General features: G+C 46.8%; 1 protein-coding gene across 11 annotated transcripts in view; it reads left to right on the top strand.

The window, feature by feature from the left end:
• Positions 1–23,518, top strand: part of magi1b (membrane associated guanylate kinase, WW and PDZ domain containing 1b) — a 132,995-nt gene that overhangs the window by 103,578 nt on the left and 5,899 nt on the right. For 7 of the 11 annotated variants that reach the window (XM_035631383.2, XM_035631378.2, XM_035631382.2 and 4 more), the window contains 9 exons: positions 1,824–1,915; positions 2,642–2,834; positions 4,314–4,688; positions 6,427–6,630; positions 9,691–9,784; positions 10,537–10,624; positions 11,519–11,662; positions 13,570–13,708; positions 16,902–19,232. In XM_035631383.2, the coding sequence (XP_035487276.2) occupies positions 1,824–1,915; positions 2,642–2,834; positions 4,314–4,688; positions 6,427–6,630; positions 9,691–9,784; positions 10,537–10,624; positions 11,519–11,662; positions 13,570–13,708; positions 16,902–18,169 (2,597 nt within the window). In that variant the 3' untranslated portion in view covers positions 18,170–19,232. Of the gene's footprint in view, positions 1–1,823; positions 1,916–2,641; positions 2,835–4,313; positions 4,689–6,426; positions 6,631–9,690; positions 9,785–10,536; positions 10,625–11,518; positions 11,663–13,569; positions 15,524–15,792; positions 15,873–16,901; positions 19,233–23,518 lie in introns of those variants that run through there. The other 4 variants (XM_035631386.2, XM_035631385.2, XM_035631379.2 and 1 more) reach the window with 3 other exon arrangements.

The raw sequence follows: 23,518 nt of genomic DNA, 5'->3' as shown, positions 1-23,518 counted from the left end.
AAAAAATGGGGACATGAAAGAGAAAAGCTGGAAGAGAAAGGTCAAGGAACACACGGAAAATGACTGGGAGGACAGGTGACTGTAACAGCAGGTGCAAATCCTCCTCTTACTCACGCTGCACTGAGCTCTCTCCCCACTATCCTGCAGTATAGACCCCATAGGGCCCGAGCCTTGGCTACAGTTGTGTAATGAAAAATCTTCTGCAAAGATCAAGCCCTTTCAAATTCACCATGTGGCAAACTATTTCCTTTTGCAAAAGAAGAAAATCCCCTTAAAACTCACTGAGCGTTACACTGTTCTCAAACCGAAGCCAGAGAGGTTAGGGAACTCGCTTGTGCTTTATTGGCCCTTATTTTGACCACGGTCTGGTTTTTCAACATGTCCCCACTTAAATTCCCTCACTGTTCGAACTATCCACGCTTTTTATTTGCAGTCGACACTCATATCTCAGTGCCCAGGTCCGTCCGTCTCTGTAATACATTGATCCATTCACGCCCAGTTGCCTCACTGTGGAGATCACTTATGGCTCCATTAATCACCAAGAGCAGGGTGTAACTGTGCGGTTGACCCCTCCTGTGTGCAGGTGCAGTTTGCAACAGTTAGCCCTTGACTCCCAGTTCCTCCGCAGCTACATTGTGATGGATTGGAAGGATTGGGATTTTTTTAACTGTTGACTGAAGGAACAGATTGGAAGCGGCTGCTTGCGCCTTCTGCCACCCTGCTGACTCTTGGTGGCTGTTGTGGTCTCGGCAGCAGCAGCCGCCTGTGCTGATGCACAAGGAAATCCCCCCAGGGGTTTGCGCCGGGGCGCATGTTTGTCAGCCAATAGAACACAGCTGCGGCCGTACGAGCGCATGCACATACTTGCATAATGTGAATAAATATACACACACTTAAAGCAGAGACACTCGTGTGTACCCCAGGATGAGGCCACACTCATGCACAGTCACTCGTTCTCTCCCCTGGCTCCCAGTGAGCCCCCCTGAGGCTCCCCTGCCTCATGAACCATGAGCTGTCAGTCGCTGCTGTGCGATGCCTCTTTTATAGCACAGTACCTTTCACACACACATGCACACACACACATTCACTTATTTCTCTTGTGGATGGGAGTGGACTGTGAACTAGACATACCCAGACCCTATGCTCAATAATATATAGCCCATTCTTTCAGTATGTATTAGCACCTCTGTCGGGTGGGAAGTGCTATTGAATGTAGGCAAGAGTAGAAATAGAGTTGCATGTCACACATCACCTGATAAAAGAAACAGTGTGGACCATTTGAATACTAACGTCACTGAATATGATTTTAAAAAGCCAAGAGAAAAGAAAACTGCTATTTCAGGCATCAGTTGGGGGTTTAAGTCTGACTGTTTCTAATTATGGCACCGATGAATGAGGGTGATATGATTATTCTTATTTATTTATTTTTTTGTCAACCTGCCTGTCTTTTGATAGTTTATTTAAGCTCTATACCTACGCTCTTTACCCAAAATAGATCATTTTAAGATAAAAATCTTTTGATGGATCAGTTGTTTGTTCTTGTCCCAGAGCCACCAGACAGATACGATCAAGGTGACAAAAGCATAGAACAGTTGGGAGGATGATTATTTGCATGTTGACACAAGCAGGGGGATGGTTTGATTCCCTGAATGCATCCATTATGGCCACACCGCTGCCTGTTGCCCTCTTAATGACAATGCCAGAGCATGAAGGGGTTAAACTAAATGTATAAATGCATGGTAGTACTGAATTCTTGGAACTCCCATGAGCTTTGCTGTTGTTATTGATACAGAGATGTGAATGATGATTTGTTGCTTTCACAGTTCCAGACTTCCAGGAGCAGGACATTTTCCTGTGGAGGAAGGACACAGGGTTCGGCTTCAGGATCCTCGGAGGCAACGAGCCAGGAGAGCCCGTGAGTCCCTCTCAGACTTGTTCTGTCTTTCATTGCAGAATCCCCCTGTTTGCATTCCAGTCTACTCAATGTCCAATCTAAAAGTGTGTGGAATTTATTAACTATGAACTGGCAAGATTCAGTAACCGAAATGATGAAAAGGCAGCTATATTTCCAGCACTAGTCAGAGCAGAAGGATCTTATCACTGCATCGGTTTTCTATTTCTCCCCCTGTGTAGTTCTGCGCTTTTGCGCTGGATTCAAATTCAGATCAGTGATTTTTCTGCAACACAGTTACTCTTTGATCCGGCCAACGTAGCTTCAATCTGTCAAAAAGAAAAAAAGCCCACACCTCTTTTTTTCTTTCCTTTTTTAAAGAAGCAAAGTTGTTGGATCTTGTTCACTGGTCTGCACTGCCGTTTTTGAGAGAAAAAAATTTGATTTACTTTGGAGTTTGGCCCTGGTGACAAATGTAGCAGGCAGTAAAGAAGAGTAAGGATGTAATAGTGAAGCTTAAATTGTCCCGGACACGTCAACTTTATAGCTGCTGTGAAAAATAGGATGCCTTTAAATTCTTCTCATGATTATTTATGTGTGTGTGTGTACTGTTCTTTTATTCTAGAAAATGGGATCGCTGAACTGTTTCCACTTTTATCACCTAAAAAAACCCCCGGCTATTGGCAGTCTTTACTCATTCATGATCGCAGACTCACAAGTGTCATCCCTTATGCTTTGGCTGTGTAACAGATCTACATCGGCCACATAGTGAAGTACGGTGCTGCAGACGAGGACGGACGCCTGCGGTCTGGCGATGAGCTGATATGTGTGGACGGCACGGCGGTGGTGGGCAAGTCGCACCAACTGGTGGTGCAGCTCATGCAGCAGGCGGCGAAGCAGGGCCACGTCAACCTCACCGTGCGACGCAAAACCGGCTTCGCTGGTAAGAGGCAGGAGGGATCTAGATGAGGGAGCAGCATGGCTTGTGAAAGAGCTGCTGACAGATAACTAAGATGTCAATGTTCAGCCTCCATTGAATCTATTCTGTTGGCTTTAGTATAAAAAGGTGGGAAATATAAGGGATATGTATTTGATACCTGACGTGTGGCTAGAAAAAAACCCAGGCCAGAGAAGACTTTAGTCCTAGATGATTTTATGACACCCGTGGTTACTGTGGCAACAATAAGTCTGATTCAGTACTACCTTGTTAAATATACTAATTGTTGACAGTGCAGCCAAGCAGCCTCACATTGTTCAGGAAACGGAGCCAGTCGATATCGTGCCTTTTTTTTCCAGTTATATGCTGTGAAAAATGATTTGATACAAATCTTGAGGATTATGACTCTAAAGTCTTAAACATGAACCTGAAATTGTTCTTTCGTTAAGTACACTTACCCTGACAGTGTCTGCTGGCTTAGTTGCTGTTAACAAGCACGTCAGTAATTGTGTTTGATATATATCAGCAGTGTGTTGTATCATAAAATCAATTCATTTTCGCAAACAACATCAGATATGTTCCTTTGCATCAGATTCCAATATGTCATTGCCGCTACAGTACAACAGTGTTCATTCACTCTGTACTTTACAGCTCCTAGGGCCCCATTTCTTTCCATTGCATTTCCAATCAGGAGGCCGGGGGCCAGCTCACTGTGTGCAGGGGTTTCCCCTTCTCCCTCCTCTGTAATAGTCTGGGCGTGTAACAGTAGGACGCAGTCGGCTGCAAACGCCCCCGCCCCCTCACTAACTCCGCTCCGCTCCGCAGCAGCCGATAAAGAAAGGCCCATAAATATGATGGAGAGGGTGGTCAACCTTCAGCTCGATGACAGTGGCCAGACATTAGTGCATTGCTGCTCCCCGTCTGCCTTAGAGCGCCGGGAAGATGAGGCGCCGTCCTCGAGCAGCTGTGCAGGAAATGAAATGTGGACTGAAATGTCCAGATACAACAGGCGAGACGCATCTTTAGTTCATCTTCAAAACAAATCAGAGAGGAGATTGCTGGAGAGGCGCGTGCTCCCTTAGCTGACTCACCAGCGCGTCTCTCATCATATCAACATAAAGTAGCTGTGTAAGGAGAGAAAAATGCCTGTGTTTATTTGAAATCTTTTTTGTCATATTTTTTGACAGTTAAATGTTTGCTTGCCCTATTATGTGTCAGGTTTTCACTCAGCCTTTTCCAACTCCATTTTCTGCTGAACCTGCGCGCTGGCTGGTTTCATTTGAATGTCTTCATTTTTCCGCCTCCTCTTGATCTTCTTGTGTCATATGCTGCTTGTGTTCTGTCTCGCCTACCCTGCCTACAATTTGTTCCTTTTTTATTCCTTCCATAAATCCTCCTTGTTTGTCCTTTTCCACACTATTACCTCTCCAACGCCATGCAGTATATTTGCAGCTCTCTCACCCTATCCTCCTCTGCCATCTCCAGTTAAAGCAGAGGGAGACGTGCCTCCATCGCCGGCATCCTCCCACCACAGCAGCACCCAGGCGCCCAGCCTGACGGAGGAGATGGGGAAACGCACCCCCCAGGGCAGCCAGAACTCCCTCAACACCGTCAGCTCCGGCAGCGGCTCCACCTCCGGCATCGGCAGCGGGGGAGGAGGTGGAGGAGTAGGGGGCAGCGGTAACACCGTTGTCACTGCTGTGGCTGCTGCCACTTCTTCCCAGCCCCTCAACGCCAACTCCATTGCCCCCTCCTCCACCCTGCAGCCCTATGATGTAGAGATCCGCCGCGGCGAGAACGAAGGATTCGGTTTTGTCATAGTTTCGTCTGTGTCGCGGCCTGAAGCCGGCACCACCTTTGGTAAGAGTCGCCACGCCTTTCTGTTTGCCGTGTTCCGCAAATTACAGAACAACTTCAGGCACGTTGCTTTTGTGATTGTTCTCGCAAATGTTTTACAAAATTCAGTGCCGCACATATCACATCATGAAGCACACTCTCTGGCTTTTCCTAATCACCGGAGCCTCGTATTTTCTTATCTTGTGCTGCTTCTGTATCATTCATAAAACAGCTGAACACTATATAGCCTGAGAACCAGTGAAGACTCTAGCTATTAACAGTTCAAGCAGATCAATACTACCACTCTTCAAAGAAGCGTCTCTTCTTTCTCGTTTCCGTCCGCGCTTGTCAAACCAAGACATGGAAAACCTTCTCTTCGCCCGCAGATGCTGCTACTCTCACACAAGGCCTTCATAATTGATCACAAGGGGAGTGGGTCTTACATAAGGCCCTTGTATTATTCAGTTTAATGGCTTCTGCTGAGCAGGTTAGCGCTAAAAGCCTAATGACAGCTTGATGAGAACGAGCGCCGCAAGAAGGATGAATAGGGGAATGACATTTATTTATTTTACAACGTCAGGTAGATGAACCTTCTCCAGATCACTTTGTGTGAAGGTTACATTAACATTACTTCGTTTTTTTTACAATGCTTACAATGTTTCTGCTCTTTGATCTCGCCTACCCTTGCAAATAACTCCGTTCAAATTGAATCGACTTTACCTTTTACGAACTAGTAGTGTCTTTTCTATGCACTGCCCTCTCGCCCCGCTGCCGTGGCTTCCTGCCCACACCACTGTGGCATTTCAATGTTCTCTGTGCTCTCATCTCAGTGTCAGTGTGGGTGGACTGAAAAGACCTGAGAGTGTCCAACTTTTTTTGTTTTAAATTATTATTAAATAGCCAAAGCACCTTTCAACAGGTCCAGAGTAGAAAACACGGGGAAGCAGACGTGCTCTATTTGTTTGACCCGACATTTGAAAACCTAATGGAAAGCCAACGGCTACATGTAAGGAAGAGGTCAGGGCTAGTTTGTAGTTTTGTGAAAGAGTGACAACACCTCTGGAAGGGATGAATGAAAGATAATGAACAGTAAGAAGGGGAACGAGAGGAGTGTTTGCACACTCCTTCCCTCTGCAGGGAATGTCAGGGGGGGTTGTTGCACAGTCACCTCAGGGTAATTAGAGATGTCAGCTCTGATGTATGTTTGTCGTCTCCAACTTTATGCAGGTGCAAGTATTTGAGATGCAGACACCACAACACAGTTTCTTTTTTTCCACTATAATCTTTTTTGCCAAAAGACTTATATGCAAATATTACAATGATGCCTGTTTTAGAAATGTGAAACCGGAGCAGCTTTAAGTAAAAGAGGGGAATGAGACGGAAAGGGTGGAGGAGAACAGACACTTTTAGATGTGGAGCTCAGTTTCCACAGTGCTTAATTTGAAAAACCACTTTACAAGAAATGTACTGAGAATGACAGTATGAGCTATTCTCTTATTTCTTTGAGGAGCACATTGAAATATGCCCCTCTCTTTTGCCAGTGCTTGCATTTTGCTCTGCCGTAATGCTGATCAGCTTCTCTCAGTAACGTTCGCTTGGCTTGCTGTTGAATTAACCCTGAACCTTCTGGTCCTCTTTCTCTGCTCCTTTGCCCCTTTTCCCTTCCTTTTCCCTCTCTCTCCGCACACAACCCAACAACACCCCGCAACAAAACACACACACACGCGCCGAATCACACGTCACGTGTCAATGGTGACCATAGCTGGCAATGCATGTGTCGCCATGCCCCACAAAATAGGCCGCATCATTGAGGGGAGCCCAGCAGACCGCTGCGGGAAGCTGAAGGTCGGCGACCGCATCCTGGCCGTGAACGCATGCTCCATCACCAACAAGTCCCATTCTGACATTGTCAACCTCATCAAGGAGGCGGGGAACACTGTCACACTACGCATCATTCCTGGAGACGGTGAGTGGAGAAAAGACTCCGGCTTCCAAGCCGTCTTCTGTCAATTTGTGTCATTTTAATTGTCTTTTGATTTATTTTCACTTCAAAAATTCACTGCAAAAATTGGGGAAAACCTCAAGGGTCCTCAAAGGTTCCTTAAAGGGGCCTTCCAATAAGAGGAAACTCTCTAACCGGCACATTCTGACAATGTCCCCTTCAGCCGAAAGCCTTCAGCTTTAAATTCATATATATTCAAACTATTCAACAAGAGCAAGTAGGAGGGCAGATTTTCGCATGCGGCTTGGCCCTTTGTCACGACCGATGTCAAACAGTAGAATCATCAGCTATTATTAGTATTGTTACAAGGTCTGAATATATGTGAGGAGCAGGACTTGCGTCGTTACTTCCCTGAGTGGTGCTTGTGTTTGCACGTAGTGTTACGTAACGCCTGGGGATATTTGGGAACTTTCCCAGCCTTTGCATTTCGACATGCAAGAGTAATGTAGATGATTTGTTTTTGGTGTGTGTGTGTGTGTGTGTGTGTGTGTGTGTGTGTGTGTGTGTGTGTGTGTGTGTGTGTGTGTGTGTGTGTGTGTGTGTGTGTGTGTGTGTGTGTGTGTGTGTGTGTGTGTGTGTGTGTGTGTGTGTGTCAGTGTGTGTGTGTCAGTGTGTGTGTGTCTATGTGTGTTTGCGAGATAGAGATGGATGCAGAGCTTCCTCTGAGTATGTAGCCCAAAAAAGGAAGAAGTTTGTGCAAGATGTATTTTTGTGCTGTGCAGCTGAGAGCTCTCGCTAGTTTGTGCTGACAGATCACCGAGGCATGCTTCACAAATACTGTTTAATTAAGTGTGTGTGTGTGTGTGCGCGTGCGTGCGCACGGTACACCCTGTCAACCTACGCACTGCCAGAGATTGTAGCTATTTGTCCTCCTTGCTCGTTGCTTTCCGGCTCCCTTTTTTTTTTTTTTTGCTTTTCCTTTGGAGCGGTTGATGAGAACAGTGAGCCAAAATTGCTCTGCCAAGAAGAGACCGAGGGAGAAATAACTGGATATGCCTTATCGGTAAAAGTTCTGCTTCATGTCTATTGTGCATGTGTCAGACTAACAGACGCTGCCCGACACGGAAGCCGAGGGATTGACAGCAGATGATTGTGCCTCGTGTTGCCTCTGAGTGACTGTTCTCTCTGCCTCTGTTTACACATGGTTGAGCAGGTCTATTTCTGTGTGGATCAACGCTGTCTAAACTTTTTGACGTGAATAAATACCAAGATGAAGCCCTCACCTATCCATTGAAATCTTTCTCCCCCCCCCCCCCCCCCCCCCCCCCCCCCCCCCCGTGTTGGAACACGGATGGAGTTTTGCTCTGACTGATGCACTGCTGCGACGACGAGGAGAACAGGCACTGCGCTCACTCTGCTGGTGCACAGTAACGCGTGCACAACCAGCTAATGCCTTCATTAAAGCTTATGTCTCTGCTGCATAGACCCGAGCAAACCTCATTGCTTCTTTTTGTGCGAGAAAGGGGAGATGGACGGGCCGGTCGGTGATTTGAGGTGTCATTTTTAGCACAACCTGGGGTATATTATGTATTACAGCCATCCCACGTCTCTTATCTCCTCTCCCTTTCTTTTCCCTCCCTTTCTCTCTCCTGAGTTTCTCATTTCGATTGTACCTGTTCTCGTTCCTACCTCTGTCCATTCATGGCAAAGGACACGCTGCTGTGGCCGGGGTTACAGACGCTTCTCCTGCGTGTTGTAAATGTTTTTATGCCAGACATGAGAAAAGAGGCAGTGGGTTGCGAGTGGAGCGGAACAAAAGTACAGAGAGAAACAAAGGCGCGTTCGATTAATTTCCAGACAGAAAACGGTTTTGGGAGAGCTAAATGGGGAAAGGAAGCAGGATGGAAGGAGTGGGTTATGCAAATGGGCAGATGCAAAGGGGGTTTAGAGGGACCTGCGAACGTGAGAAATGAGCTCCAGAACATACTTGAGACTGTAACACAGATGCAGAGACCTCCTGCTGGGGCCTGAGCTGCAGCATCACACACTTGCACAAACCTCAATCTACAAGGTTTTCCAATGAAGCTCACCCCATCCACTCTGCAGCTCGATTGGTTGACTTTGTACCTCTTGGGGAAACGGGCAATCAAAGAGTTAAGCCAACAGGCTGCAAAGGGACTAGTGGAATTGGATGAGATGAATAGATGAGAGAGGAACTGACCGTGAGATGAATAGGGAGTAACGGACAGTGGAGAGTTGTAATCAAATAAAGGATACCTGCAGATAGCCAAGAAAGATTTGGCTGGTAAGGAGAAGAAAGGATTCTTTATGCGGCGAGAATAGAGTAATGAGGTCTTATTCTGTCGTTAAGGCCCAGCACAGGTCACTGATAACTCTGAATGATTGAATCCAAGATAAAAGACAAAAAGAACCAGGAGCTATACGTGCTGTACCTCATGTACTGCAAGTGCATATGTTTCCCTTTTGACTATTTGCTTTCAGAGAGGTCCAAAAGGAGATGTGGCAAAGAAACGCAACTTGACAAAATAACTGACAGCACAAATATAAACCGCCGTGTTCCTCTGGAGTCCCGCATCTGTGCTAAATGGTGGAGGAGGCATGTGGTGGTCCCCATAGGTCAGCTGATGACTGTAGATGACAGCTGCTGAATCTACACCAGTGTTCACACGGAAAAAATCTGGATTTAATTCCATCGTCGGTCTTTCGCGACGCCAGAGACACTTCTAATGGAGCGCTGTCATGCAAATTGTAATGTGTTGAATAAGATGCTGTGAGGAAAAAGCAAATGTCACAGTGTAGCAGGAGAGTTGTGATGTTTGCCGGAGGCAAAAAGGTCGTTGTACAGTGTGGAAAATGTGTTGGACTTGGCTCCCGTGGAAAGCATTAATTTGCCTAATCAATTCTTGAAATGGTTTTCACTTTTTCACTTTTTCTTTTTTTAATTCTGTTTTATAAAGCCAATTGAAACCCACCAGATTGTAAAGTGACAGTTTGAAGATTGGCCTAAGATTTGTCGATGGAAATGTCCTGACTGCCTCTTTTTTTCCCCTCTGTTCTCCTCAGAGTCATCAAATGCGTCTTTGTTGACCAACGCAGAGAAGATTGCCACCATAACCACCACTCACACACCTCAGCAACAGGCTGCACCTGAAGCCAGGTGAGCGGCGTGCTGGGAAACTGAGTGCTCGCAACATTTAGAGGGGACCTATTTATTTTATAATATGTAATGTTGATAATGAGTTCTCCCAAAACTGTCTTCCTGAGTAGCATTTAATGTACTCCAGCATACAAACAACCAACATTAACTGTACAGTAGTTTGGCTACTGCAGGAACCTATTTTACTAGCAATGTTAGCTCCCACTTCAATCTGCATTTGCACAACATACAACTGTTAACAGGGTGTATATCTATAATAAGGTGTGCACCATTATGATACAGAAGAAGCAGCTAATGGGTATAATATCAACGCGACAGAGACGTCCTGCTGTAATCTTTGTTGCTGCAGACGTTCGTGCATCTCTTGCACCAGTTGCCATTTCCAGTCCAATTATGTTCTGTTACTTAGTTTTAGTTGATAGTAGTTTTAATAGTTAGTTTTAGACTTTCGCTTTCAGAACCTTCAAAGCAGTAAGAGCATGAGGCGGAGCTCAAAATGGCTTTGTGTCCTACTCCTCGGCAGAACGGGGGGTTTTAAGAAGGCCTCACCTGAGGTGCGGAATAACAGTTTTGCGAAAAAATAATGGCATGTTCTGCATTGTTAATCATGCAAAGCTACTCTAGTGGAGTCCCTGGATATTAAAACAAAAATAGAGCTGGAAATAAGCATAATAAGTCCCCCTTATGAGAAAGTTTTCAAAATATGCATATTAAATGAATCCTTCATTACTTGTGCCATCTGTCTGTCTCAGGAACAACACCAAACCAAAACAAGAGTCGTTTGAATATAAACCCCCACAAGGACCTCCTCCCCAGCCCCCTACGCAAGTCTCCGCTCAGGTAAGGAGGACATTACAGCTATCAATCCACCTGTCACTTCATTCACACGTTCACCCATTCCATGTCTCCATCAAACATCTGAGCCATCTACACGCACAGCAATCTACCCACATCCACACCCGTCTTTATAAACATCCATCCGGCTGCGCCCCCCCCCCCCCCCCGACAGAACTTTTTATCCTCTATCCCTCCACGAATCAACCAATCCACCCACCCACATTCCCAAGGACAGACAAGGTGCCTTTGTTATCTTTTTTATTTTTTTTATCTTTATACTTGCCGGCGTTATCGGAGTCTGTGCATTAAGGGAAGCCTGTTCGCTTTCAAAGCGACCCCTCAGTCCGCTGTGTTCGCCGCTGAATAAATCCTCCGGCGTGGAGATGCTTCTCACAGATAGCATTGATCTATCTGCAGAGGAGATTAGGAGGCCGCGAAGACGGGAGCTGCTGTGGCTGTCTGCATGTCCTTGTGGTGCCCGGCCCCCTTTTGCCTTCTCCGTCCCTCTCTCTCTCGCTCTCTCTGCCTGTGCCCGCTCTCTTTGTTCACCTTCAGCCCAAGGCATCATTTATTCAGCATCCTTGCACCTGAGCATATGCACACACACACACACACACACACACACACACACACACACACACACACACACACACACACACACACACACACTCCAGGAATAGGAGCCCACTTCAAAGGACACACACACAACCTGAAATAGCAAAAGTGACCTTGTCTGTCTTCCTCCCTCCCTGTCTGTCTGTCTGTCCCTCTGTCTGGTGTCTGTCTCCCTCCCTCCCTCCCGCCCTGTCTGTCTGTCTGTCTGTCTGTCTGTCTGTCTGTCTGTCTGTCTGTCTGTCTGTCTGTCTGTCTGTCTGTTTGTCTGTCTATCTCCATCAGGACGGTGAGTTCTACTCAGTGGACCTGGACCGAGACAACAAAGGCTTCGGCTTCAGCCTGCGGGGAGGCAGAGAATACAACATGGACCTGTATGTGCTGAGGCTCGCTGAGGACGGAGCGGCCGTGCGCAATGGAAAGATGAGGGTACGGACACACAACACCGCCAGCACTCACACACCAAAAATATCAAAACATTTAGACACACAGAAGATGCCCAAGAGATACACTACGAACACATAAAGTTTGACATGTGGCTGCTTTGATTTCTCTTTTTCAATGTCTCTTGTAAGTCTTCCAACCACTTGGAAGTCTAATGCTAAATTGCTGGAATAGATAAAGATAAAGAGATTTGACATTTACATGTAATTCTTGTGAAAATGAGCTCTTCATCTTAACGTGAATGACTTATAATAGCAACAGCTGAATGACTGGAATTAGTCAAAAATGTATAATATTAACCATATTAAGATTAATTCTTCGGATCCCCCCCAAACCACTTAATATATAATAATGGACAGATCCAGATCTGTGTTTGTCTTTTGGGGCGCTTGTGTCATGAGTAACTTTATATCCTGTCATGTTACGTTACGTTTCTTTGTGTCATCATGCATAAAGAACAAACTGTGGGAATTTCTTGATAAGGGCTGCACACGCTAGTTATTAGTAATGTTGACAAACTGTAAGAAGAGGACAGTGAGTGTGAGAGAAGACTGATGTATGGTAATCTTCAACTATTCATGAGCTGAGATGATCATCCTTCTTTTCATCTTTGTGACACTGCACAATAAATCCAGTAGGTTTTCAAACGGTTTAATAAAGAAGTACAGCTTTTGTTTTTCTTAGTGTACGAGGAAGCACTTGATATTTCAGATAAATCCACATTATTGGGAGATACGTGGTGTTGACACCCCGTTGACTGTCCTGATTAACAGAGGGGTTGAAGACCCCGCCTCATGGACTTTTTACAGCCATCAGAATAATATTATCTAACAATATAATTACGTGTACCTCCCAATTACTGCGAGCTATGCTTCGCCGAACAGAACCAAGCTTTGCCACGCACACAACACAAGGCAGACACGGAGCACGGCCGCTACCAGAATGTGCCCATTTAAATGATTTAATGCTCTTCTCTGAGCTTGTAAATTGAAGGTTCACACGTCTCAGAATTTGTAAGGCAAACTGTAATATTTGACCTTTATTTTTCGCTTAATTGCATAAACCAGGAGCTGTTCCCCGGGCTGCTTGATTGAACACAGAGTGCAGCGTTAAATTAATTCTCCCCTGTGTGTTTGCATGGGAGACATATGCAGAAAGCTCCAGTATATACTGTACTGTACATGTGAGCTATAAGGTGGTTTTAGGCATTCAGTATATTAATGTGCCACAGTTAGTACGTGTGTGGGTGTGCATGTATTAGCACATTTTATACATATATATATATATATATATATATGTGTGTGTGTGTGTATATGAATACATTTGTGTTTGCGCACCTTATTCGCAGCGATATAAATAGTAGCTGCTCCGTGAGGCAGAGAGTGTCAGGGAGAGATCCATCGAGAGGAATTCCCTCGGTGCGGACGCCACTGACGGATAACTTGAGGCATTGAGGCAAAAAAAATCAGGAGGCAAAAGGTGTTTTATCATTCTGGCTCCTGATTTTTTTTTCTCCCCCATCTCCCTCATTTTCCTCTCTCAGCGTCACATTTGCTGCTTTCCGATGCAATGTGCCCTCTCTGGAAATGTTTCATTTAGGGGGAGGAAAAAAAAGAAGTTGCTGTTGTGTTAAATCTTTGAGAAGATTTGATTTTTAACCTCGACTCAATCTGTCCTCTCTCCCTCCCTCCCTCATCGTGTCCCTTTGAACCTCTGTGCCGCTCATCTTGCGGTCTACTCTCTTCCCCACTGTCACCTGTCTCCCACATTCGGTCTCGCTCCACGGCCTCTCCCTTTTCCCTCCCTTCCATTTTCACCTGTCACTCCGACTCTCTTGCTTCTCTGCCTCGCGCCTTTTCTTCCCCCCCCTTCCCCCCCACCCCGCTTCTTAGGTCGGCGATGAAATCCTGGAGATCAATGGCGAGAGCACGAAGGGCATGAAACACGCGCGAGCCATCGAGCTCATCAAGAGTGGAGGCCGACGCGTCCATCTGGTGCTCAAGAGGGGTGACGGCTCGGTGCCTGAATATGGTGGGTCAATCTACGAAAACATTCCCTTCTCCCCCATCTTCACGCCCTGAGCGAGGGGACGCCCAGTGGACGGTGGTGGGGTTGAAGGGGAAACAGGGGCAAGAACTAAATTGCCCTCCTAGGACCCTTCACTCATCCCTGGGACAAACCCACCAGGGAGGGTAGACGGGTTTAGATGCTCTTGGGTCTCTTTCTGGTGGAGGTCACTCCTGGGCTCTGGGATTTTTTTTTGTGTGTGTGTGGGGGGCAGGGGTGGAGGTTGTTGCTGTGGGTGCACTTGCCCTGCCCTGCCTTCACCTGCTCTCAGTTTCCGTGTCTTCCCGCTGTCACTCCTCACCTTCTGGCCGACGAGCAAAAGCACACCGCTGGGACTTTACAGAAAGGTGGTGGGTCTGATTTCAGCGCTACATGAAAGTAGAAACTGTTTACAGAGTTTGAATGACCAGAATGAAAGATCAATGTTGCTCATGGGTAAGAAGTAATATTGATGGGCTCCAACTCCTCTTTAAACACTAGTTTGAACGCTGAGAGGAAGAGAACATTTCCTCTGTTGCAACCCATGATGAAATGGCATATCTTACAGCTTTGGTTAGGAAATATTTATAATATTTATTGAAGGTGAATGTAAGCTACTGAACTCATTTAGGGTTTTATGTGAGACCGTATTGAGAAGAAAAGGCAGTTTGTTGCTTTTTTTTGTTTTTGTTTGCCATTTCAAAGGTAAAATCTCACTTTACTGTGCTTGACATTACTCACTGATCCATGGATTTTATTTGCACCCACTGTTAATGTCATTGAAAAGCTGTGACGATTAGAACTCCACCCATCCCCATTCAAAAAGAAAAAGAGCCACTCCCATTATACAGACATTTTGTACAGTGATGAAAAGAATAGAGGCATTTTTACAAGTATTTTTGTTCCGTGTACAGAGCCATGAATCAAAGCCACATATTAATGGATAAAAGTCTATTACTGCATGAACTTGTCAAAAGTGTAAATTGTATTTTTTTTTCTCCTTCTATTGTCTATTTTCCATAATATTTATGGAATGTTTTTTGTTTTTTTATCGTACTGACCAGTTTCGATTGATAGTCACAAGTCATCATAAATGTTGTTTTTTCTTTCTCTTATTTTTTTTTTTTTTACTTGTTTTGAGTGGAGATACATTTTGTTGTCTTGAAAAGTTCATCAGTGTTTTTTTTCTTTGGGCTAAGAATGTGCCGTCTTGTACCTGCACCGACACTAGGGCTGTCCCGAATACCGCTGTAGGGCTTCGGAGATTCTTGGGGGCCAAGAGGCTCCTTACTCTTTTCAGTTGATTTGCCAAACTCGTTGGAGATTCACCAGTTTCATATCTGACACGCTCGACTTGCTCGCGTTCAAAAACCTATCACATGGTGTCACTGTCCCAGTGCTGGTAACACCAAACTATTACTAAGATCAAAAATGCCCATGTCCAAGAATAACTCATGTTAATTACTGTTATTTGGCATCTTTGTAGTAACGCACATGTATAAACACACAGCATTTGGATACTGATTTACGGCCGAGGCTTCAAGGAATACGGGTCAGCCCTAACCGATACGACATCATGTAAAGTTGTATATTTGGGATCATTGTTTGTACTTTTTAGTTGCAACAACCGTTGACAGTCTTGCCAGTATTTCCTTTTTTTCTTTTCTTTCGGCAAATGTAAAACTGCTTCCATATACTGTTGTTGTGAATGTGCAAGTCTCACTGTCTTTACTTTCGGTTTTTGGGTTGCTGCTGCTTCTGTGTCCACATGCTTAGGTGTGTGTGTGTGTGTGTGTGTGTGTGCGTGTGCGTGTGTGTAGGACCTTTCTCTGTAACTGGTGTTTTCCACTGAAGGGTTTGGGTAATTTCCTGGACTGTCTCTCTATTCTCAATGACTCAATGATCAAATAAACACTCTTTTTTTTCCATTGAAAAATCAACACAATAATTCTCCTTTTCTTCCTTCGAGTTGGTTCCAGGCGATCTAAACTACTGTGCTCTTCTCTTTTCTTCTGTTTTTGTGTATCTCCTCTCTTCCCATATTGCACTGGGCTCTTGTCTTCCTTCAGGGATGGTCGCTCCCCATCTCACTGCATGTATGAGAAATGACAAGATGGGGGAGGCCTCTGTCCTCCAAAATCAGACCACGGTTTGTAACTGTCCCTCCCTGTCGTCTGGCTCTTCCTCCCTCTTCCTCTGGTTCTCTCTCTCCTTCTTTCTCCATCCTGATGTGTGTGGTGTGGCCTCAGATCACCTGTGCCCGTGCTCTACTCCATGCATTCAAATCCATTCACCCACACTGCACTGCCAGTGTCGCCGCAGCCGTTATAATGGATTCTTCATGCACATTGTATGTCTTGGATTTCACCTCTGGACAACGGAGTCCAGAGGTGAAATGCAGTGCTCGTTTGTTCGTATTAATTTGTTCAGATACAGTTTTTATGATACTTTAGAGCACGAGAGAACTTCCATTTGCTATAACTGAGTTTTCTATTGAAGTTGTTGCTCTGCAGTTTCTAGACTTACCTTCAAATGTAGACGGGGTACGGTTTGATTGTAAGAATGAGATATTAAAAAGCCACTGCGGTGGCTGCTTAAGTAGTTGCTCCTAAAACATTTGAGTTTTTGAGCAGAGTAAAATGTCACCTAAACCGTACAGTGCTCCTGCTATATAAGGCAACAGCTCTTGATCCCATCGTGAGCCGGGTTTTTTTGTTTTTATCTCTGTAAACATTTACGAAGAGTCTAAGCCACCATGACAGTGCATGAAAGAGCATGGCTAGTCGGTACGATCAAGCAACATCACCAACATGCAGCACGTTGACTGTAAGCGGCCTCCAGTCCAGCCGCCCGAACGGCCATGTCCCGCTCCGCTCCAGGGAGGTGACCCCAGGTAGACCGGGGAACAGGTTTGTTGAGTCTCTTCGAGCCATGGCTGCTTCACAAATGTCCCGCTGCCGTTTTTTTCTCATGTGTCAGCTACATTAATGTTTAATCATTGGCTGTTGCTGTGCCATCTAACAACTAGCCATCTTTGCTGGCATTAACATCAGAATGGCTTCTCGGCTTCATACCGGAGCGTTTCAGCATGGTTCATGTGAAAGCAGAAAGGAGCTTTCTGAGTTGACCCGTTCGTTCGATCCCCCTGACCTCGTTTGTGTGTCACATTGTGTTGCAGACGGCAGCCCTAACGACAGCAGCACCGCCTACCCAGCCTCAGGGTTACAAAACGCTGCGGAAGTGAGCACCATGCCCTCGACCAATGCGCCATCGGAGTTAAGCTACCCACCAGGACCCCAACAACCATCCCGGAGCAAGAAGGAGCCGAACCACAACTCTAACCGCGCCGGCAGGCACCACCATTCCAAACATCGCCACAGCTCCCCTCACAAGAAAACCAGCACTGGAAGGCGCAAGGAGAAAAAATCCACGACGAAGGGCGCATTGAAGCTGTTCAAAAAGAAGGATGGCAAGGGAAGTGACGGCCACCACCCCCAGTCCAGCGGACACCACCGTAGTCGCCACCGTTCACCAGACAGGAAGCATGGAAGGTCTCGCAGTGCAGAGAACACTCTGGATAGCCGTCACAGGGGACACCGCCACGGACGCTCCCCTGAAAGACACCAAGGACACCGCCACCGCTCTCCCTACCGCTCTCCCTACCGCTCGCCTCACCGCTCGCCTCACCGCTCGCCCCGCCGCCACAGGTCCCCCCACCGCTCTCGGCAACACTCCCCCACCAGACGCCACACCAACTCCCTAGACCCCTACCGCCGGTACGCCTCGCCAGAGAGACAGGGCCGCAGCAATGAGATGCCAAACAGGGACGCGGCCGTATTGAAGGAGCCGAGACCCAAGACCCCTGAACTCAGCTTCCCTTTCGAGGACAGCATCCTCCGTGAGCCCCCGGCCCTGGGCCGCCTGAACAGTGAGGCCACGTTTCCGCCGCTGCGCAGGGAGGAGCGCCTGTACGGGGAGGACAGCCTGATGAAGAGAGCCTCCTCCATGGATAGAGCGTACAGGGGGGACAGCCTGCTGGGGAACAGCCTGCTGAGGGACGTGGCATCCAGGGGCCAGAGGGACACCTATGGAGACACCACCCTGCCCAGAGTGCGCACCCCCGAGTCAGATTCAGGCTACAAGAGGTACAGCTCGCTGCTGAGGGGGCGCTCGCCGGAGAGGGCGGAGAGGAACGGGCGCTACGCCAGCCAAGGCAGTACCCCCGAGCCGCAGTACAGATCCAGCAGCCTGGGACGAGACGTGTCCCCCGTCAGGACCTCCAGAAGAGACGACTCGGAGGATGAAGAGGATGATGACATTTTCGTAGCGGCTAAGGTGAGAGAGTACTACAGCACGCTCAAGACCAACACCAGTAGCTCGTCCAAGCCCACGCTCCCCGAGCCCAAGAAGACCTACAAGGACAACCCCAGAGACCTGAGCATCTGATTGGACGGCTGTCAGCCAATCACAGCAACGACCCACAATACACCTCAAGTACTTGCTCGCATTACCACTTGGTTCTACAGAAATGCACCCAGCTATGTACACACACACACACACACACACACACGCACACACACATTATGTAACAATGTTGAGTTACAAACAAAACAGTGATTCCAAAATGATTTTTGAAAGCTGTTTTTTTTTTCCTTTTACTTTAATTGTATGTTTTATTTTCCTTTATTATTTTCTCCCTTGTTTTTGGTTGAGCATTCTACATTTACAGTAACTCTGACTTTTACAGAAAATGTAAAACCATAAAAAACAATGATGTGCCTAAGAGTTCCATTAACGAGCGACATTTTGTTTTTGATTTGATATGTGGCAGGCGCTTTGTGACGCACTGTCAGATGATGAAATGTACTTTTCCACGAGGATCCCATGGAAGTACGGCGCACCTGGATCACTGTAACCGGTGCTCACAATGATGCTGTGCATGTCTTTACCGGTTTCAATGTCTCTCTCTCTCTCTCTCTCTCTCTCTCTCTCTCTCTCTCTCTCTCTCTCTCTCTCTCTCTCTCTCTCTCCCCCCAGTGCCACTGTTTTTTAGACATTTGACCAGAATATAGCACAAGCCTGCATTTGTTTGTATATTTTTGACAGTTTGCAGTATGTGTACATTCAGAGGTGATCATTTTAAATGAATGAAGGGGAAAATAAAAGTTGAACTATGAGGATGATGTTAAAATAAAATAATATATTCAACAAATGAACAAACGTGCGTGCGGCTCAGTCTCTTTGCTTGCGGCATCCTTGGGTGTAAAATGTAAATCATTCGAGGCTCAGAACACTTTGAGCATCACGACAAGGGAGCGAGCGTGTCCTGTGAGTCTGCCGAGTGCCGAGCTCTCATCTCTTGGACAAACAAAAGACGGAAGAAAAGTGAGGAGGCTGACATTATCAGCCGCCTCCCCGATGTATGTGGGTTCATCGCATCCTTTGAAGAAAAGTAAAGCAAAGAGTGTCCATCCTCTCCACAACATCAAAGCCTGGAAAGGACAGTCTTTCTGCTGTTCTCTACATGCCTCACCCTCCCAGTTCCAATCCTCTCTCCTCCTCAAGGAGCCTTGCTGCTCTCCTCGTTGCACTGACACATCTTTCAATTTGACTGAGAACAGGCGGCAGTGAAATGGTCTCCTTATTTCACCACGGTTACAGCGGTAGGTTGGAGGATGATGATGCCGGGGGGGGTCACTCCTGGGGGGTCACTCCTGGAGGGTCACTCCTGGAGGCCAGCAGGGATTTACTGCTGCGGAAAAAATGCTCTGGCATTTGCTTGATGGTGATGATTTACAAAGAGAAGAGTCAGAGCCTGAGGTACTGTAAAATGCGCTCCGGGATAGACTGCGTTCTCATGATTTCAACGCCCCACTATTTTCATAACATTTACTGACATTCAGTTTTAAGATACTGAAACTTGAATATCCAAGATGGCATACAAGTCTACGCTCGCTAAGGCTGTTTAGCTTTACATAACTGCAGCGGCCTTCCCGCGGGGCCGCACGGTGGTGTAGTGGCAAGAAGGTTCTGGGTTCGAGTCCCGGTTCAAACCAACCAGGGCCTTTCTGTGTGGAGTTTGCATGTTCTCCCCGTGTATGCGTGGGTTCTCTCCGGGTTCTCCGGCTTCCTCCCACAGTCCAATGACATGCAGAATGGGGTTAGGTTAATGGGAGACTCTAAACTGACCGTAGGTGTGAAGGTGAGATTGAATGGTTGTCCGTCTCTGTATGTGGCCCTGCGATAGGCTGGCGACCTGTCCAGGGTGAACCTCTCGTCCAATGTTAGCTGGGATTGGCCTTCCTGCGCCTTTTTACATTGAACACATACATGTCCACGTGCCCAACATACAGAGGACAGCGGAGCTTTTTCGGAGCTTGCATCATGTGAAGTCTTTTTTCCCAGTCTGTGCTACGGCACACGCCGAGGTACTTAATACCCTATGTTCAAACGTGTGCATGCAAGATTACCCTGGGGACGCAATCTGTGCAGCTCATAGGAGGAAATACGAAGCGTCGCGCATCAAACAGTAACATATCAGAGCCCACATTTTTGGCCCACTTTCTCCACCATTCAAAGGGGCCTCGATGCATTGCACTGCGTTTGATGCAATGATCTGAAAGTGCTTTCACATGAACCGGGCCTCCTGTTGATACGAGGAACACACACTGTTCAGTTGCACAGAAAGAGTTTTTATTGTAAATCTAAATCTTAACAACCCATACAGTGTATGTATCCCAGATTATATGGCATTTGTATGTAATTTTGAATGTGGAATGTTTTTTCTTGCTATATTTAGGCTGTATGTTACCTATATAAGAAGAGCCGTATCCACTTGCAGTCTGCACAGGGACTTAGAGGAGATGTTTACATCCTGCAAACCCTTCTCCTTTCTCTCACCCCGCGCTCACGGAGAAGGGAAGCAGCACCTAAATAATGGATGCAATCCACTTTTCCAGCAGCGAAACACTCTCCTCGCCTCCCGCGGAACCTCTCTCCCGCTCTTTATCGGGACATATCCTCCACTCCCTCCCATCATCAAATGCAGGAAAGGAGCTCCATGTTTTATTGCTTGTGCGACCCCCAGAAATGATTAACAGCCCCGTGCCTGGTGACAATTTATCACGTCAGTGTCAGGCAGCCGGGTGAGGCGGTAATGAAATCTCCAATAACAACAAGACCACAAGCGCCCACCGCGTCAACCTTCCATTCACCATCAGCTCGGCACCCGGTTCTCCCGTTGCGACCTTGGAGACCTTCTGCTCCCCCGTTGCCATGGAAACACCAACGCAACGGGGCTCTTTCCTCGAGCCGGCTGGAGCCGACACTAGTTGTAGATGCATAAACAAGGCTGCTGGAGAGAAAAGAAAATGAAAAGAAAACAAGAGTCCGCAGCTATTTTTGGCAGTGTGCTCAAAATTTCAAGATGCTTCCGCTCAAGAGAGCAATGAAAAAAGAACATTTAAGTCACTTTTCTCACAGGAGGCTCATCTTCCTCTAAAGTTACATGCCTGTCGTGGTTTTCCTGCTGCTGTCATGTGGCGGCTCCTGGTCCTAATACTGTATCTGTCTCATGCCCAACTGTGCATGGAAATGGGCCTTCCCAGGAAGGGCGGTGTGGTGGAGGAATATATTGTTCAACAAGGGCATTTCAATAGCACAATAGCAGTGATCAATAGGAAATGATGTGTACATGTATCACCAGGGGCTATTTTGGTGGAGGGTTTGTGGAAGCCATAAAAAATGGCTTCGGCCTCTGGATGTCGTCACGCGAATCAATCGGCAGCTTTTCTTTCCTTTTCTGGAGCATCCAGATTTTTCGTTAAATTCCTGAAATGAATTTATGATGTCACCTCCTAAAAAAGCTCCAGCGGGACTTGTTTCGTTAGCCCGAACAGCCGGTAGTTTTGAACTCGACTGAAGTTTCCTTTCATTAAAACAGCCCCTGACATCTCACCTTTACTCTTGTTCGCACTTACAAAAATCAGCCACGACATTAAACCACATACTGTAGGCTGACTGGTTTTAATGCTGTGGCTGATTTGTGTATCTTGGACTTTGATAAGCCATACATTAGAAAAAAATGGGCCGAAATCAGAGTACAAAATTAGTTTTAAATCACACTACTGATGGTTCGGAATGAGCATATTCATTTGCATGTGATGTACAGACCGTAGGCATGATTAAATGATGGCTAAATTCCATTTTTGCTGCTTTAGTTTCAGACTTCGGAGTATTGTGTTCCTTTGGCCTCCGACGGAGAAAGTTGAGGCTGTTCAGCTGCTGAAATGCTCCACTCACAAGCTGGTGGCAAACTTTGCCCGTCTGCCATTTGTTGCCAGCCAGGTACAGTTGGTTTGTCAGATTTCTTTATCACCCAGAGTGATTGGAAATGTCATTGATGGTAAGTGGTACACACTGAGCAAAAACAAAGAGCAGAAAGACGTTAAACCGCTTCGCAGAACTGAGGGGACCTGGAAAGTTAGGGCATTTCGCTTGTTCTCCTCAATGTCTTTGAGCTAAACGACCAAAATTGACATGGCCAGCGATGCTACCACTGATGTCGACGTGTCCAGGTATGATCACTGTGGCCTCCATTTGTTCAGCGCGGCGGCGTACTGACATGCGCTGACCTGCAGCGGGGCTGTTCCACTGTGACACGTCAAAGTGGCCGGTGTGAGCAGAGGGACGTGACCAGGCCCACGTGTTGCTGCAGCCGACCCCTGAGCTCCCTGTAGACCACGCTTCGTTCACCGGCGGGCCAGACGCAGCGGCGACAGAGCTCGGTAAATTTTGCGGGGAGCAAAACCTACAGCTGATGCAGAAGTTTCACAGGTGACTCCATTGGAGAAGGGTTTATGTCTCCACAGTGGACGACGCCCCTTTAGAGAGGTCACCCCCGCTGACCTTTTGCCTGTCCCAGTGCTGTCGCCCCCCCCCGGCCTTGCTGAAGAGTGCGCCTGCAACCTCCCCATTGTGGTGGGTGTGGCGTGCAGATTCGAGTGTTCCTCTTCCGACCAACCTCGAACCTAAACCCTGCACCCTGCGCACGGTGCACTTGGGCAGATGCCAATTGGTACACCTCAGAATAATCGTCCACTGGCCTCCTGAATGCTGTGTCGGACCGAGCCGATGAAATAGTCATGCTGTCGCGAGGAATGCATGCGGGGACGTCCGCTTTGCGCTGTTGAATGATTCATTTCCAAAGTTTGTGCGAGGCGCCGCTCGGCCACGGTTATTCTGAGAAGAAGAAGAAGATACTATCCAGGCCCCTTCGGATGATTTGTTTGATTCAAGTCTTTCGTTGTAATATGTTACAGATTGCAGCCATAAAAAACACAAAAAAACCCAAATGGGATGTAAATCTGTCCATCAGGCGACTGTCCTGTCCCATTGTTTCCTTTAGTTATCAAGGGCGTAGTGGGTGATGGCCATGAGTGTGTTGTCGTCAAACTCAACAGAGGAAATCAGTCATGTGTTGAGCATTGGTCTGCGGATAGACACGCTTCAAAGCTCAGCCTTCCTTACATCATCTTTTCTTTTTCTTTTCTTTTTTTTAGATTTGACAATATCAGGTTAAATATTGATGCTCTGAAGTTGCTTCAAAGGAGTCGAGGTGGGGGGGAGGAGAGAGTTTCTTTGGCAACGTACAAAAGGAGCGCCGAGATGTTCCTAACTGGGTGAGTAATTTGGAAAAGAGAGGAGAGACATCAGATGATGTACAGTGTGCAGCCAATCATCCCCGTCCTGCATCGAGCCCTGCGGAGTAATACGCTCACAAACATTGGCCAAAAA

This window comes from Scophthalmus maximus, chromosome 6 (genome assembly GCF_022379125.1).
Source record: "Scophthalmus maximus strain ysfricsl-2021 chromosome 6, ASM2237912v1, whole genome shotgun sequence".
Classification (NCBI taxonomy): Eukaryota; Metazoa; Chordata; class Actinopteri; order Pleuronectiformes; family Scophthalmidae; genus Scophthalmus; species Scophthalmus maximus.
The sequence above is the reverse complement of the archived record's forward strand: the minus strand, read 5'-3'. Positions and strand labels throughout refer to the sequence as shown.